The sequence below is a fragment of the Anopheles gambiae genome, chromosome 3 (genome assembly GCF_943734735.2).
Source record: "Anopheles gambiae chromosome 3, idAnoGambNW_F1_1, whole genome shotgun sequence".
NCBI classification, from domain to species: Eukaryota; Metazoa; Arthropoda; class Insecta; order Diptera; family Culicidae; genus Anopheles; species Anopheles gambiae.
In genome coordinates, this window is record NC_064602.1 from 85,817,430 (window position 1) to 85,834,704 (window position 17,275).

The following is a 17,275-nucleotide window of genomic DNA, read 5'->3' on the forward strand; positions in this document are numbered from 1 at the left end:
AGAAGAGAGTCGGAGCGAGAGGAGGCTGCCTCTGCTGCTGTGGCCCGCACACACTCTTCAAAAGGATCGCAGAGGAAGAGGGCCTCAGCGCGAGACTCAACGCGAACAGAAACGAAAACAAACAGAGAAGCAGCAGCAGCAGCGGCAGTCAACGACAACAACAAAGTCGCTTTTTTCTCGTGCAGCTGGAGAAATTAGAGAAAAGCGATTGCACGGCGAGAAGGAGCATATCTCCTTGCCATGAATAAAGAGTGTTGCTAAGATGTAATAAAATATTTACGTCGGCATTGCGGTGCAATTCAACATAACCACAACATTCCATGTACGCCATTTGTCATTTGGCTTGGGCTTGTTGTCAACGCACATATACACGCACACAGGCATAGAAACAACCCCATTTTTTCCTCATTTTACCATTCAGTTTTTGACAGTCAGCCGATAGAAGTGCGTTGTGCAGCCACTGCCGTGGACAGTTTTCCCCGCTTTTCCCACCCGTCCCCGGGCTGGCTAGTGCGACGTGGAAAGACATCAAAGAGTTTCCCTGTGCTTGCGGAACAACAAGAGCTCATCTCGCTGCAGCAATCTGTAGAGCTCGAAAAAGAAACGGGAGTAGAAGAGCGCAAGTGAGAGCGGAAGGCGCGGTGAGAAGGTGTGAGTTTTTTTTTATTTTTTGCTGGGCAATGGGTTTGAAAGGTAGAGAGAAAAAACAAGAGGGAAGACGAGGGTGTAGTGAGAAAGGGTTCTTTTTTATCTCGCTGCCTGGTCAGTGCGCGAGCATTGTTCGCCTGCGTGGAGCGAGCGAGCGCGCGTACCTGCGTGTATTGGTGTGCACACGGGGCGAGCTGTCTCACGCACACACACACGCACACACGTTTCTAACGCGCGTTGTGAGGGTCTCGAAGGGAGATTCGCTCGAACCGTCGAGAGCGTGAGCGAGCGTCGCCATATTGTTCGTGAGCGTAGTGCGAGTAGGTCGATTTTTCCGTAGAGCTACCTGCGGACGGGCGCGCGCGTTACCGTGTAAGTGTGTTAAGCGGGCCACTGTAGAGCGGGCTACTGCGGCCGTCGTTCTCCGGGTGTCGTTCCGGATTGCATTGCATCCAACACGCGCGGTTCTGGCCGGGCAGTGCTCTTTCTCGGGGTTGTCTCTGGGAGCAGAGCAGAGAAGAGCAGAAAGAGAGCGGGGAACAGCCCGTGCAAACCGTGGGGCCGCAGAGAACGCGGCCGCGCTGCTTGTGGTGTGGGTTTATCTTTGCTTTGGCATTTTTTTCCTTCTTTCTTTCCCTCAATCCCGTTACGCGAGAAAGAGCGAGATACAGGGAGAGGGAGTGAGAACGCAAGAAGAAATTCTGTGTGTGCGTGTGTGTGTGTCAGTGCGTACGCGCGCGTTCTAACAGAGTAAATGAGGAGGGAGCATTTCCAACTCTTCTCTGTATATCATTTTTAATATTTTCGGCTTGAGTCACTGTATAGAGAGCAAAAAAACGAAAAGAAGAAAAAAAAACGGTAACGAAAAGTCTCCTCTTCCTCACCTCGCCCCGCACTCCAAAGCAGGGCTGAAGGGTGAAAGAAAGGAGGACAACGACTCCCCCTCTGCCGCCCCACATCCCGGCCCTCGTAAGAGGGTAGTGAACGCGTACTACGTAGCGTGTGGAGTGCAAGACGTGTGTGCCGTGGCCCGGGGTACGGGTACGAGAGCGCGCGCGCGCGCGTGTACGTGTCCGTGCGGTGGTGGTGTGCGTGCCCGCACACTCTGCTGTGCGTGTGTGTTTGCGGGAGTTTTTCCTCTGCCTACGCGATCGAAATGGGCCCGGGGGTGTTTGGAAAATAGAATGCGTGTGTCTGTGTGTAATATAATACTAATACGTGTGTAATTTCATGTTTCTTCCTTTAGCACAGGCGGATGGTGTGTGTGTGTGGAAATTGAATTGAGTTGAGTGGCTGTTCTGTTGGTGGTGTGAAAACGAGCCGAATTTGAAGTGGAAAACTTACCTACTTGCCTCTTGTCACACACACCCCCCCCTTATTGCTAGGTGGAGAGTGGAGCAAGTGTGGTGCAAGTGTGTGTGTGCGTAGTGGAAAGAAAAACGCGTTATTTTCGGTTCCGCGAGGAGCAGAATACTCGCCGTCGCAGCTAAAAATCGTGAGTGAGTGAGAGCGGGCAGTGCGAATTGTGAGCAATAGCAATAACAAAAAGTGCAATAAAAGAAGAAGAAGAAGAGGCAGAGAAAAGGAAAAACAAAATCACAGTGTGCGGAAATTTTGTTTGAGATTGCTCCCCCCGCGGTGGCGTGAGAGATAGTTGTGTCGCTCTGCGTGTGTGTGTGTGTTAGTAGTGTGTGCTGAGAGGAAGGCATTTGATTAGAGAAGCGCAGCAAAAAGTCAACAACACAAACGGGAGCCTGAATGACGATGTCGCTCCCGATTAACTCGCTGTACAGCCTGACCTGGGGCGACTACGGCACCTCGCTGGTGTCCGCAGTTCAGCTGCTCCGGTGCCATGGCGACCTGGTGGACGTCACACTGGCCGCCGGTGGCCGGAGCTTCCCCGCGCACAAGATCGTCCTGTGTGCCGCCAGCCCGTTCCTGCTCGATCTGCTGAAGGTAAGGTGAAGTGGTGGGGTGGTTCCTTTTCTTTACGTTTTCTCCCTCCCCCCCCACGCTAGTTCACTTTGTCGTCATTTCGCCGTGTGTATGTGCGCGGGCGCATAGCGCTGCTTGTGGTGGTGGTGGTGTGTGTGCGTGTGTGCGTGTCGAATGGGCAAAGAGGGTGAAGTGAAGGGACTGAAAGTCTCCTGAGTTAAATATAGAGCGACACGGTACTACAGTGTATGTGTGGCTGTGTGTGTATGTAAAAAGAGAAAAATTATCTCTTTAAACAATGTTTTTTGTTAGTTTTTTTTTGTTTTTTTTTCCATCCTATATGTGTGTGTGTTTGTGTGCTTATCACTTCATAACAGAGAATAATCGTCCGCAGGGTTGGTTGGGAGAACGCAAGAGCAAAAAGATTACAGGGGCGCGCTTGTGTGAGTGAGTGTGTGTGGCTCATTTTCGCCCACCATCTTACTCTCCGTAGTGAGCAGCACGTGAGCGTGCGCTCGCTCCGAGTGAGCAGCGAGAGATGAGATGATTGGATTTCGTCTTTCGGAGATTCACTTTTTAAACGTGTCTTTTCGTCAGCATTCCTTTAAATTTTCATTCAACGAAACACAATTTGTAATATTTAAAGAATTTGATAGAAAACAAAACATTTTCGAGGATTAAAAACGTCCCAGCGCGAGAAGTGTCAAATGAGACTCCCTCTTCTCAAGTGAGATGAAAAACGGTAGTCTCTCTCCTAAAGTGTCTCTGTTGTGTGCCCTGCGTGTGTGCGTTAGGCAAAAGGAAGCCGAATGGCAAAAAAGAGACTGCCGCGAGAGAGAGAGAGAAAGAAAAAAGGAGAGGGAAGGAGAGCGCAGGAGAGAACGAGAGCGCGATGCTTTGCCTTTCGCATCAGCGTGAACAAACGTCAGAGCACACAGCACTCTTCTATCGCTTTGCTAGTCTCCCAAACAAGACCGAACCGGCACGACTGGCAGTGTTGCCAGACTGTGGGATGATGACGTTTGTTGATTATTTGTTTATTACGACGTCACTTTATTGTTTATTGCCGCTTTATTGAATGTCTCTGCCGTGTGCAATTGCAACAGAAGGCAGGGCCGTATTACAAGTTCAAATAGCAAATTAGCATTATAAACCAGTATTAAATGATTTTGCTCATTAAAATTCCTTTCCCAGGGTGACGTTTGAATGCTAATGTGTATGCGTGTATGTGTGTTTGTGTGTAATGCTATTTTTAATACACACCACCCGTTTTCATTCCTCCTCGTTATAAAGAGACTTTGGAGTTGGCTTTCTCTTTTCCGTTATTTCAAAATGTGTGTGTGTGTGTGCAAATGCTTGTTGAGCCAAATTCCGACCTATGCGGGGGTTAGATTTTGCATTCTCTGTTTTCATTTCCACCCAACGCTGGGGGTGTTTTGACGTGTGCCGAAAGCAAAACAGAGAAATGTGCAAATTGCGCTTCTCTCCCTCTCGCTGTCTCTCTGTTTACTGCTCCTCGTGCACATGCACTCTTGAGAAGAAGAAGGAGAAGAAGAAATGTAGACCATACAAACACGCACGCACACGAGACGATGATCCAAGCAGTGGTAGGTTGATGAGAAGGGTGTGAAGCATGGAATGAGAAAGAAGCGCGCATGAATCCTCTCATAAAGAAGGCTGTGTCTGTGTGTGTTTGTGTCTGTATGTGCGTACGCGAGTATCCTCTTTCCACCAGGGGTCGGGAGAAGCTCTCGGAGACACGGAAAACGAATTCCCTTTTTTCGCACCCAAAACCCCCTCATGATCTCGCTCAATAAATGATGAGCTTGCCTGGCAGGTTGTGTGTTTTGCGTAGCACAACGTGAGTGCGTAGAGAGGGAACATTTGTCTCTGGGTACACACATTGGCACAAAGCGCAACCTGTGTGTGCCTGTGAGAATGGAGATCGAGCTGTAGGTGCGTCGCTCTGTTTTGATTTTTCCCCCTCTGATGGATTCGCATTCGCCAAAAAACATTCATAAACAAACGCGCGCCCTAGTAGTATGTTGGAAGAGAGGAGTGGTAAGATGAGGCCTTTCTGGGTGGGTGGGTGGTTTAGTGATGGGATTTTTGGGTGGTTTTGCGTTTCACACCGTTTCCTGGAAGTGATTTAAATGTCCGTTTTTTTTCAAACCTGACACGCTCACTTCGTCCCCAATGTGGTGGCAATCGTCCCGGGAAGCTGTTTAAGCGGTTGTGCTTCATACATGAGCACACAATAAAGCTGCTGTTGGTAGCAACATATATTATTTTTATTTTTTTATTTTCTCCAATGTTTCTTATGGACAATGTTTGCTGCAAAATGTAACTGTCAATGTCATAAAAAATCTGACTGAAACAAAGTTCATGTCAGCATCACGTACCCCTATTGTGATAATCAGAGGTGATACTCAAACCTATTGGTGTGATCAATGCATGTTTCGTGACATTCTTGCGACTATCGCTTGGTCAGTCACTATGTCATGACTTTTTTTTTACTGTAATCAGTTCTGCAAAATGTCACTGACATAGTCAAGACAAATAATGTCACAATATAATGAAACAATATAATGTCAGCGTCACGAACTCTACTGTGATGATCAGAAGTGAGACTCAAAACAATTGGTGCGACCATCACATGCTTGGTGACATTGTGTGCAACCAGCCCCTTGGTCAGTCACTCGGTCGCGACATTTTCCGTTGGTGATCATCACGATAGTCACGGGAGATATGCGGCGCGTGCGAGTGGCTCCAAGAAAGAAAATGAGCATGTTTTCACGCTCTGTTGGACCCAAGCATGCACATTTTGCTGCTGGGGACCACACGTCAAGTATATTCCAAGAATGTCATGATTATCACCGACATAAAATGTCGTAACCAAGTGAGTGATCAAGCGTTGGGTGCTAAATAAAATGTCATCAAGCATGTGATTTGTCTACCAACTGTTTGAATCTCACCTCTGATCATCTCAGTTGTGTACGTGAGCTGATTTGAACTTCGTTTCAGTCATGAGTGTTGGTGACTGAAACCGTGGCAATTGGCAGCACTTCTCACAACGAGAAAAAGTCATGATTGTGCTCGTGACGACATTTTGATTAGCTCAAGTAAGTCAGAGTATAGGGTTTGATTCAAGCATTCCCACGTCGCGTTCGATATGTCATGACGCAGTTTCATTGAGTATCAGCAATGAACATCAAGCTCTAGCACGGATATGTTCATTGTTTTCGTTGGTGAATATCTCGTGATGCTCATGACATTTTACATCACTGGTTACGGATCTTTTAAGGTAGAAAATTTAAATTTTGTAAAATATAATACTTCTTATTCTAATTCTAATAAAATACAAATTTAAAACTAAACTGAGTGTTTGATGTATTTTTTCATTGATTAAAATGAACGTTTTTTGACAATCATTGTTCCAGAGCTGCTGTGCTTTCAGTCTCAACAATATGTGTCCCTATTTGTTCAATAAACAATGTATTCTCTCTCCAATGCTCCATTTGTGCCACTTTCCTACCGAGAGGAGGTAACGCGCTTTTATTATCTATCAATCATAAAAGATACATAATTTACCAACGAAAGGCGCGCACCACACGGACCGGGAACTCCGTTGTTGTTGCCCGTTGGCATGACATTCCTATTCCAACTCCATCTCCCTCCACTTCGGGCTGGCGCGATAAGGCAATGAAGACGGAAAGGACGACATACGAAACCACCCCCTACATACACACACACACTGACACACGCCGAACACAAAGGCCACAGGCGAAAGGGCGGTCGTGTTGGTGGCGCAATTCCATTCGATTCTGCGCAATGGGTGGGTGTTTGCGCAAAAAGAAAAGGAAAATCGGAAATGTCCGCACATCAAAGCGCACTTTTTGTGTCCAACATATGAAGCACAAGAAAAGCATAAAAAATAATGATAAATTTAGCGTTCGAAATCGAATAAAAACATAAAAAGCTGATTATAGATGTCAAAATGAAAATGGGTAAGAGGGGAAAGGGGTTGGGGGAGGTGGTGTGTAGCAATGCAACGGAGGAATGGTTTATGTTGTCACACTCAAACACACTCACACTTACACACAGTGCGAATCGATAAAACAATTTCTCGTAAAAAGTATGTTAGAAATCCTTTCCCCCTCTCGCTCTCTTTCTCTCTCTTTTTGGTCCCGCTTTCTCATTTCGTTTGTTTGCCGTCTCCCTTTTTCTCCGTCGATTTATCCCATTCTCTGCCTTGCTCACCGACCCAAACACTCTTCCCTCTCCTCTAACGCTTTCCATCCTCTCTCTCTCTCCATTGCTGTGGGTGGGTAGGTGGAGGTTGGGTGATTGTTTGCGCCTCACTGTCTCGAGCATATTGTACGTGTGGCGGGAAATCAACCCTCATCAACTTCTCTTTAGAGCTGAGTGAGATATTCCACCAACCAACAATACCTCTGCTCCTGTCGCCACCATCACCATCACCACCAATTCCCATGAGCGTGTGTGGGTTGAAAATGATCTTCTCTCCACGAGCGCAATCTCTTGAATAGAAGAAAAAAGCCCGGCCACGTTTCCCTCACGCGCAATGTTTCGGAATTCTCTGTTTTGATGCTGCTGCCCTGACTCACGCGACTTCTCTTCCTCTCTCTCTCTGCTTCTCCCACATCAACAGAACACACCGTGCAAGCATCCCGTCGTAATGTTGGCCGGCGTCAACGCGAACGATCTGGAGGCGCTGCTGGAGTTCGTGTACCGGGGCGAGGTCAGTGTGGACCATTCGCAGCTGCCGTCGCTGCTGCAGGCCGCCCACTGTCTCAACATCCAGGGCCTGGCGCCCCAGACGGTGTCGCACAAGGACGACAACACGACGTACACCACGTCGATCCAGCTGCACCCGACGCTCGTGCCCCAGAACCACGTCAAGGCGGTGATCGACGTGGGCAACAATGTTTGCGTGAGTAAACGGTCACTTCCAGCCACGGGGAAGCATCACGGATCATCTCGTCTCGCGGCAGCGAATAATGCACCCTAAAAAGCATAACATTAATGTCTGGAAACTCTCTTTTCCCCCTTTTTTTTAGACAACTGAAGAACTGATCACGACACTCGGACCCACCCAAACCGTGCAGGCGCAGGTTATCGAAACCATCACACCGGACCAGATGTCGGACGAGGTGACGAAGGACGTGATTAGCCAGTTTCTGCCGACCCGCAAGCGCAAGCAGCGCACCAAGAAAACGGCCAACCAGGGACAGGCGGGCGCTGCGGCGAACAGTGCCGGCGGCACCCAGGCAGCCAAGGTAATGAAAACGACCGACGAGGACGGCACCACGATTCAGGTGATTGTGAACAACCCGGACGAAGCGACCCCGGCCACCCCGAAGGACATCAAGAAGGAAACGAACGCGGACGGCACACCGGTGGACACGAAGGAAGGCATCATCAGTAAGTGGTGGTGGTTGGCTGTGTGGACGAGCGTTGCTTCTTGTTACATTTACGCTGGATATGTGACGTTTTTTTTTCGTTATTTTTGCCTTTTAGAAATCAAGAGCAAATCGCAATCGGAACAACCGGCAACCTGCCCGATCTGTCAGGCCGTTATTAGACAGTCGCGAAACCTGCGCCGGCATCTGGAGCTGAGACATTTCAAGAAACCGGGCGTAAAGAAGGAGCGCGTACGGAAGAGCAAGAAAGGTACACGAGTGTGTGTGGGCTATCTGAAGTTTTGAACATTAGGAGAGTTGAAACAAGAAGGTTTATCAATAACACGTTTTGGAGGCAATGTTTCAGTGCCATTAGAGTAGTATTACTAAAAGTAAATGCTAAAAGCATCGTAGGTAATAGAACAATCAATGCTCATAAATTTCACTTTTTGTATTGCAATATGACGTATTATACATCGTAAGAACAAAGAGCAATCCTTAACTAATTGTGCTTTTTAATCTCAATTCAATTTCACGATCCAATTGGAGTCTCATAGGTTTTTACAAATCATTTACGAATGTAAACATTGTTTTTCACCTTGATGTGCGAGATGTTACAGGGTTTTCATCATTATTCACATCCTGCAAGATGTTTTTCAACAGCTGTCAAATAGTGTATTTCCATCATAATGAAATTTCAGTTCTTACACATGATTTTCAACACATCAAAAAGAACTGTCAAACTCAATTCAGCTTGAGCGTAGAAATAAACGATGCGCAATCTTAGATTAAAACGGCTCGATTTGATATATTAATCTATCAAAAAAATATCTCTCGGGCATTAAATCTTGAAAATGTATGCGCAATCTTGGCGCAATCTGAAAATCTATGGAAATGACGTTTATAGGACAGAATTGGGTGCGCGAAACGATATATTTTTTGACAAAACGAATATATGCGCAATTTGAGGCTGCGCATCGTTTATTTATACGGTGATACGATGTTGAAAATCATGTGGAAGAACTGAAATTTCATTATGATGGAAATACACTATTTGAAAATTCACTCGTAAAACCCTGTAATCCACATCAATCTGATATTTCATTTCCATAATAATAATTTTAAATTTCTTAAGCATGATTTTCAACACTTAATGGGTTTATTGCCATTGTATCTTTCACTGCATCGCACCAAGATATGTACATCATTTTCAAAATTGCCCCTCCACTCCTCTCGGTGAAAAAAACGATGAAAAAAGAACGTTGAAAATCATGTTGAAGAAAGTGAAAATTATTATTATTATGGAAATGAAACATCAGCTTGATGTGAATTAACTAACAACTAACTTGCACTCGGTGAATAACAATGTTTACATTAGAAAGTGACTATGAAAACGCTGTAAGATCTATTTTCAATGGGCCAGGTGTTTCATTTTTATTTTAACAACTTCATATTGTTGTCGATGTTTTAACAGTGGGATTAGGAAGATATTGATTTTATGTTCTTTTCAGAACAAATAGCTACTTAAAGCAAATTTGGGACAACCTCTTAACAAAGCGTTTATTTTTATAGTACGACTTAATTAAGAATCAGAGCAGAGCTAGGAATTAAGTTCTACGAGCTTTAATTCAATTTTTTGTTGTTTATTCTATATCTATTAAAACACTCCTTTTTCGCTTTGTGTCACCCATAGGACAAGCTGCAAACGCAAACCAGGCAAACGGAGGCAACGGCACAAACCCAGGCAACGGTACGGTAGTCGCGGGCGATCAGGTCGGACAGCAAGCGCAGCAGGTCGTACAGCAGCAGGCCCAACAGCAGCAGGTACAGCAGCAGGCCCAACAGCAGACAACGATCGACTCGACCGGCACGATATCCGTCACCGTTTCCCAGGCCCAGGCACAGCAGATCGAGCAGGCAGCCGCCAACGGACAGCAGCACGTGGTCACGCAGCACGAAAACGCGGACGGCACCACCTCGCTCTCGATCGCACAGGTACAAACGCTCGATGGCCACCAGCTCGCAATTGGAAATCTCAATCAGGTAAGCTCAATCCTTAGTATCTCACACCAGAGTAAGGGAATGTTATCTTAATTTAATTCGCCTTTTCTCCCCATGTAGGCCACACTGATCCGAACCGGCGAACCGATCGAAACGGGCATCATTGCAACGCACGAGCCGACGCTACGTCCCCACACGGAGCTGTTCCGCGTCGGCAACACCGTCTACACGATAGAGGAACGTCGGACGGACACCACCAATCGCCTGACTTAGAACGATGCGGACGTCGACAACGGGGAGGGCGACGTTTATGAGATAGTGGAGGGTGTCGATTACGATTGCATCATCGACAGCGGTGTCGACGTCGAAATAGAGGAGGAAACGGGCGAGATGGTGGAACAACAACAGCAGCAGCAGCATCACCAGCAGCAACAACAACAACAGCACGGTTCCAACAACAGCGTTGTTGGACCGATCGTGTTGCACGAGGATGATGTTGGTGGCGATGGCGGTGTTGGTGGTGGTGGTTGTGGTGTTGGCAGTGGTGGTGTTGTAAACCACGTGGAAGAGGTCGAGGAGGATGATGATGTGCGGGAGATAGTGATGGATGCGGGTTCGGTCGTGGCCGTCCGGCAAGCCGATGAGATGATGGTAGGCGCAGGGGACGTCAGTGGCGACACGACGGACGGTGTGATCATCGACGCGACAACGGACGATGAGGAGGAGCTGCTACTGCACCATCATCATCATCATCACCATAGCCACCATCATCATCAGCAGGTGTTGCAGCATGCACTAGAGGTGGAGGAAGACGAACATCATCATCATCAGCAGCAGCAGCATGTGGTGAACCAACAGCAACAGCACGACGATCATCATCATCATCATCATCACGTGCATCATGTGGTGGAGGAGGAGGACGATGTGGAGGAGCTCACCGGGGTGGTGGAGGAGCTGGAGGAGGAGGAAATTGTACAGCAGTTCGATGGGTCAACGGTGGTGACCGTTACGACGGCACGGGGCTCGCGAAGTGCGCACCATCACGGCGGTGCTGGTGGCATTAGCTTCGTGACGACCGAGTTGCCCCTGTCGTCGTCGTCCGGTCGTCGCCGGATCGTTCGCCGGACGCTCGGCAACGTGCTGGAGGACGATGTAGTGATTGGTGACGCCGGCGACGGCAGCACGATCGTGGAGGTGTCGGCTGGAGCTAGCACTAGCAAGCAAAGGCACGACGGTGGTGCAGCTAGTACTGCGGAAAGTAGTACGGGCGGAGGCACAGGTGCCGCTGGTGAGGATGGTAGTGCGGGAGCAGTAGAAGGAGAAGCGCTCGAAGGTGCTGGTGGCGGTGGTGGTGGTGGCGGCGGCGGTGGTGGTGGAGATCATGCCGGTTTGCCATCGTCCTACAAGCATTTCTTTATCCTCTAAAGGAGAGCACACGACAAGCACACAATGTCGTCGATGCTGGTGTGTTGATGGTTGGATGAGCAACGAGGGAAAGAGATTGGTAGAGGTAGAAAGTGTGTTGGCAATGTTTGTATAGATTTTAATTAACTCCTCTCCGTTGTTTCGTTTCACGTCGCCCTTTTAAACGACCCGTTTATTTTTACTTGTAACTTGTTAGAATTTTGCTAGGCAATAGGTTTTACTTGTGCTGGGAGGAAGGTACCTCAAAACAACTCACTCACCCTTGTAGGGAGGGAAAGAGAGAGAGGAGGTATATATGTTTATTTTTTTACATCGATTATTTCATTCTTAATTGGAGCGTTAGGTTGTAAGCGCGCGCTGCTGATCCGCCGCGTGTTAGATAGTCGTCAAACATATACGCGCGCACAGAACAGTGCAACAACCCCGTGCCGTGTCACAATCTGTCGCGATCGAGCAGCACAACCGTTTCAAGTTAATGGTAGTATGGATTCGAAATTCGAATTTCTAGCTGTTGTGCGTGCAGGGCGAACATGAAAAAGCAAACATGTTACATGTGCTGTTGGCGCGCGATCACTTCATAATTTCCCTTTTCGTCGGGTTTCGCGGTACATTTTAGTCACACTTTTTCCCCCTTTTTTTGTTTTGAGGCGAATAATTTGCCCTTACAAACAAACAGCAGCAGCAACCAACCAATATTGTACATATATAGAGAAGAAGTCGTATGCCACACACCGACACATAAAAGGCAGAAGAAAAAGCAACATATTAACCCCCGATTTTTATGACGGTGTATAGAAAGTAACAATCGGCAATGCTATATATTTCAATGTAAATCGGCAATGCTACACTGAGAGTATAAAGGGCGCCCGTGTGGAGTTGGTGTAAATGAGTTTTAGTAGCGCAAAACCAAGCGCACTAATCTTCTCACAGACCCTTAGACAAACCGGGCGCATATGGGCGCTGCTACGGCATTTTTTTTTTGGAGATTAGAATCAAAAGCGAAGAGAAGAGGTAGAGAGTAAAGAGAAAATGCGGGGAAATGCGGGTGGCATAAGGGTAGTTGAAATGTTGTATGGTTTCAGTTTTCCAATTGAAGGAATTATCATTTTAAATTAATTTTTTGCTAAAATGTTTAGCTCAAAGTCAGTTCCGCGTTTAGCGATCGGGGCAAATTAAAGATAAGAAGAGACCAGTTTTGTCAACTCTGAATCGTAGTCTTTTCGCATACGATTTCGATAATGAGATAGAGAGAAAGAGAGAGGTAGAAAGATAAAAACAAACTTTTGCAATTCGTTATTCGATATTCTCGATGTCTGCAATGGTGTCCAACGATGACTCTTTTAAAGCAGCAAAATAGCATACCAACGATCTTGCTCTCTACTATTATGGAAGAGGGATCGCTATTACGTGCAACAAAAGGAATATGGGGAAAACCAATCCAATCCAATGTTAGTAAAATAAATTCGACTTATTGTGCATGAGTTCGTGATTTCGTACCGTACTACACCACCACAATCGCTTACATAAAAAAGGAACAAATTTAAAAGTCATTCGAACACAGTACGATCATGCCGAACACGATCGGCGGGTAATGTGTTAGATCCGTTAGACCTTTTACAGGGTTTTCCGACATTCAATTTAGAATGTCAATAATATTTTTCATTGCTAACGAGATGTTTTTCAACAGCTGTCAAATGTTGTATTTTCATCACAATAATTTACAGGGGTTTTTCAAGTAACTTTCGAATGTGTACATCGTTATTCACCGCCTTCAAGATGTTTTTCAAATGGATGTCAAATGGTGTATTTGTGTCATAATAAAATTTCAGTTGTTACACATGATTTTCAACACTTAACAAATATCTGGCAAATTCAATGCAGTTTGAGACGTGTTGAACATTATGTGGACGAACTGAAACATTATTGTAATGCAATTACAACATTTGACAGCTGTTGAAAAACATCTTGAAGGCGGTGAATTATGATGTGCACATTAGAAAGTGACTCGCAAAACCCTGTATCAGTTCTTCCACATGATTTTCAACACTTCAAAAATATCTGGCAAATTCAATGCAGTTTGAGACGTGTTGAACATTATGTGGACGAACTGAAACTTTATTGTAATGCAATTACACCATTTGACAGCTGTTGAAAAACATCTTGAAGGCGGCGAATAATGATGTGCACATGGAAACCCTGTATCAGTTCTTCCGCATGATGTTCAACACGTCTCAAACTGGATTGAGTTTGACAATTATTTGTGAAGTGTTGAAAATCATGCGTTTGAAATGAAACTTTATTGTGATGCAAATGCAATGCATGACAGCTGTTGAAAATCATCGTATAGGCGGTGAATAATGATGATGTGCACATTCGAATCTGATCAGGAAAACCCTGTATTTTCGTTCAATGGTGTGTGTAGTAGTGTTTTGCAGGGTAAATTTGTGTAGCAAGCCCTGGACAGTAGTGAACGTGTTTGAGTTCGCTTTAAGTGCATTTTCTCGTCCTTACTCTGTAGCTGTTCCACGTTTGTTCCATCTCTTCTCTTGCTCTATTTTTTTTAACCGATCGATTTCAACAACCTAAAACGAATAGCCCTCGGCCATATATCTGCATCTGTTTTTGTTTTATTTCTAAAAAAAGGTAGCTTAACGTGTTTCCCGTGTTTTTAACAAAAAATAATCTATTCTGCAATAAAATCGAGCTGTTGTTATTTCCGGCACGATACACACACATTAATGGTGTGTCGTTATTTAAGTAATCGTATCCCCGCATTTTATGCCCTCTTTTGCTCTTGTGTGTACAGATTGGTCACCGCGGAATAGTTGAATGAATGTTTAAAAAAAAAGAAGGTTAAAAACGATAGCAAAAATGCTTTTTTAACGTTTTCGATTTTTGTTTGTTTTGGTGCCGAAGAATGTTCATACATCGAGACACAACATAATTAGAGAAAAATTGCACATATTACATATGACGATGCTAAGAAAGTGTGGAAGAGACATACATCGTGTATTGTGTTTGCTAGGAAAAACAAGTAAACTTGGAACTGAACGAGCAAACTGTAAAATAATGCGGCTGCGAAACAGATGATTTAATTTATTATGTCACTATCGTTTAGGGTTTTGCGTGTTGTTACATCAGGTAGTGAAGGCTCTTGTGCAAAAAGGCACTGCAACCGCAAGTAGGGAGAGAGAGAGAGAGGAAAGGGAAAGAATAGATGATTTGGCAACAAAGCAAAGCAAAGAATGGTAATAAAAAATCTTTAAAAGTGAATTAGTGTCTCTTAAAGAACGCAGCTCTATACATATAATTAAACTACTATTATGCGTAGAACAAAGAAGTTGGAAAAAAAACTTGAAACAGAATTAAGTTGGTACTTTAAATTAACGAAGACAAAGCAAAAAAGGTGTAAAGCGTAAGAAACAGAGAAAAAAAAAACACCCACACACACAGCATGGAAGGGATGAGCCAGAGCAGAATTAAACGAATAGTAGCTATTATATATCTATGTTTGGTGTCATTTTATCGCGTTTATACAACAAAGCCCATTGTAATAGTAATAATGAAACCCCGCTCTATTCATCCTTCCCTCCCACGCCACCCCCCCCCCCCCCCCCCCAAACCCGTTTACTCTCTCACCAACAACCAAACTACATTCACGCAACAAGCAAAAGAATGTTGTGATTCATCTTCATTATTATTATTATTATGATACACTTAACGTAAAAAAAAACGTGAAGAAAAATTATGAAACATGTGAGTGAAACGTGAGTGTGTGTTTTGTCCAAAATTTTACAATTAGACGAAAAAAAAGAAGCTAACCAAAATAAGAACGAATACGAAGCAGAAGCAGCAACAGCAGCAGCAGAGTACAACTTTAGCGAATAATGAGCTGAGCATCCAGGGGTAATAAAGCATGGCCAATAAAATAAGAATGAAAAATAAAAGGTACGAGATAGCTCTCCCCTTTCCCCCCTCCTCCCACTCCCACCAAGACTCCCCCACAGTCAGCGGTGGAAACGAATTGCGACAAGTTTTAGTGGTTAGTAACGGTGAATGTGCAATGGTGAAGCAAATTGTAAATGACACTAAATTGTTGGTATTTTTTGATCCATTAACCTCTCAAGAGCAAAGCAAAATGATGTAACATTTTCCATCGATTTTACAGTGAAACAAAAAAACACTCATCTCTATTTCCTCTCAGCGCCAAAAGAAAGCGATAAAATATAAGTTAAACACAGAAATAGAACCTCTCTAAAAAAACAAAACAAAAATGGTCGCACACAACAGTGAACAAAGAAAAGAATAATATAAATAAACGTGTAAAGAAACACTTACTTCGTGTAACACACACACACAAGCTTTTAATCATGATAAAGCTGTATAAAGCAACAAACTCGTAAATGTAAACGTTTTCTTTCATATCTCATTCGGGGCACTTAACGTTTTAAAAAGGAAGAGCAAATGAAGCAAACAAAAGTATCAAAAATAAGGTTGAGGGCGAAGGAGAGGGACCGTGTTTTGGACAAATCTTGTACACACAGCACAACTTCATTGTTCCACATAACCTAATGAAGAGGGGGGTTGCCATTTTGGATGGATACGCCGCTGTAAAATACAAAACCATAGCAACAAAGCACACAAGAATATAAATATGAACAAACAGAAGATGAAAAAAACCATTGATAAAGCTTATTCCACTTATTCGATTTCAAAAAAAAAGAAGAAAAAGAACGAAAACAATTGTTTCCTTTTTAGATTAACAAAACAAAAACAAGAACAAACACTAATCACCAAACTATTATTGATTGTGTAAAGAATTGTGGGGCGAAGCGAACGATTCCTAGTGAAAATTTCAACCAAAAGTTTAAATATAAAATAAAAAAAATCGGGTAAATAATGCAAAAGAATGATAAACAAAAAGGGGTAGATAAATGTCACATGATGCGCGCACTCCTTTCTGAATATAAACACGACACGGAAATGGGGGAAAAACAGGTGAAAAAAAATATGGAAAATCTTACTGCAATCCATAACACATTTACTACAAATTAAATTAAAAAAAAGAAAACACTACAGAATTATATCTATTAATGATTGAAATTAAAGAATCCTAAATTATGAAACAAAACAAAAAAACAAAATCTTAAGTAAGCTAAATTGAAACAGAGAACAAAAGGGTGACGAGAAGTATCGTGAAGAGAAGAGAAGAGAGAGAGAAGACAAAGCACAGACAGAACAACAGCAAAACAAACACTGCGAAACGCGAGAACTCAATGGCTCTACGTTGAGTGTGGTTTGTGTGTGTGTGTGTGTGTGTGGTTGACGCAAACAACGAGCATGGTAAACCATTATAGATGTGTGTGTAAATAAAGAGAATAATGATGAATAAAAACAAACAAACTATGTGCAGAATGTGTAATTTGGAAGTACAGTTATAGCTAATTTTGAAGAAAAGGATCTATTTCAGGACAGATTCCTCACCAGCTCTTGCATGCTTGGTACTCTGAGTCTTCCAGCTTAATCTCTTACTAATGAAATTATCAGTATCTTCTTATTACTACTTCGTTCTTCTAGCAACAGATGTCGATTTGGTCTATCCTTCCATTAACATGCCTTCATTGAGCAAACGCACATACGCGCCACAGAATGCCCCTCTACAACGATGCTTTCGATGTCCATAAAGCTCTATTTGGCCGTCCACTAGGATAGAAGGGATGTGCTGTGGCCCTGAACTGATATGGCAAGATGATAACAGGTGTAAGGAATGGCAACGTGTGTTTCCCTTAACTATTAATTAAGACCCCTAGACTCGGTTGATGAATCCTGCGAAGAAACCACAT

General features: G+C 44.3%; 2 protein-coding genes across 11 annotated transcripts; both read left to right on the forward strand.

Moving 5' to 3' along the window:
• The first annotated feature begins 412 nt into the window (after positions 1-412).
• LOC1271176 (transcription factor GAGA) lies at positions 413-16,854 on the forward strand. Of its 10 annotated transcripts, none has more exons than XM_061658581.1 (7): positions 413-649; positions 1,895-2,604; positions 7,256-7,537; positions 7,665-8,028; positions 8,125-8,277; positions 9,700-10,049; positions 10,128-16,854. In XM_061658581.1, exons 2-7 carry the CDS (start codon positions 2,407-2,409, stop codon positions 10,278-10,280), a joined length of 1,500 nt encoding a protein of 499 aa, XP_061514565.1. In that variant the 5' UTR covers positions 413-649; positions 1,895-2,406; the 3' UTR covers positions 10,281-16,854. The 10 variants fall into 10 exon arrangements, with proteins under 10 accessions (XP_061514565.1, XP_061514572.1, XP_061514575.1 ...); XM_061658588.1 differs by having other exon boundaries at positions 417-1,020; XM_061658591.1 differs by having other exon boundaries at positions 417-651; positions 1,900-2,604.
• On the forward strand, positions 10,611-11,432 carry LOC133393179 (uncharacterized PE-PGRS family protein PE_PGRS54-like). Its single transcript, XM_061656648.1, has 2 exons — positions 10,611-10,658; positions 10,920-11,432. The coding sequence occupies exons 1-2, from the start codon at positions 10,611-10,613 to the stop codon at positions 11,430-11,432; spliced, it is 561 nt and encodes a 186-aa protein (XP_061512632.1).
• Positions 16,855-17,275: the final 421 nt, after the last annotated feature.

Coding starts and splice junctions, on each gene's coding strand:
- LOC133393179 (XM_061656648.1), top strand. CDS start 10,611: ATGGATGCGGGTTCGGTCGTGGCCGTCCGGCAAGCCGATGAGATGATG. Junction 10,659..10,919: donor GGCAAGCCGATGAGATGATG/GTAGGCGCAGGG, acceptor CATGTGGTGGAG/GAGGAGGACGATGTGGAGGA.
- LOC1271176 (XM_061658581.1), top strand. CDS start 2,407: ATGACGATGTCGCTCCCGATTAACTCGCTGTACAGCCTGACCTGGGGC. Junction 7,538..7,664: donor ACGTGGGCAACAATGTTTGC/GTGAGTAAACGG, acceptor CCTTTTTTTTAG/ACAACTGAAGAACTGATCAC. Junction 8,278..9,699: donor CGTACGGAAGAGCAAGAAAG/GTACACGAGTGT, acceptor TGTCACCCATAG/GACAAGCTGCAAACGCAAAC.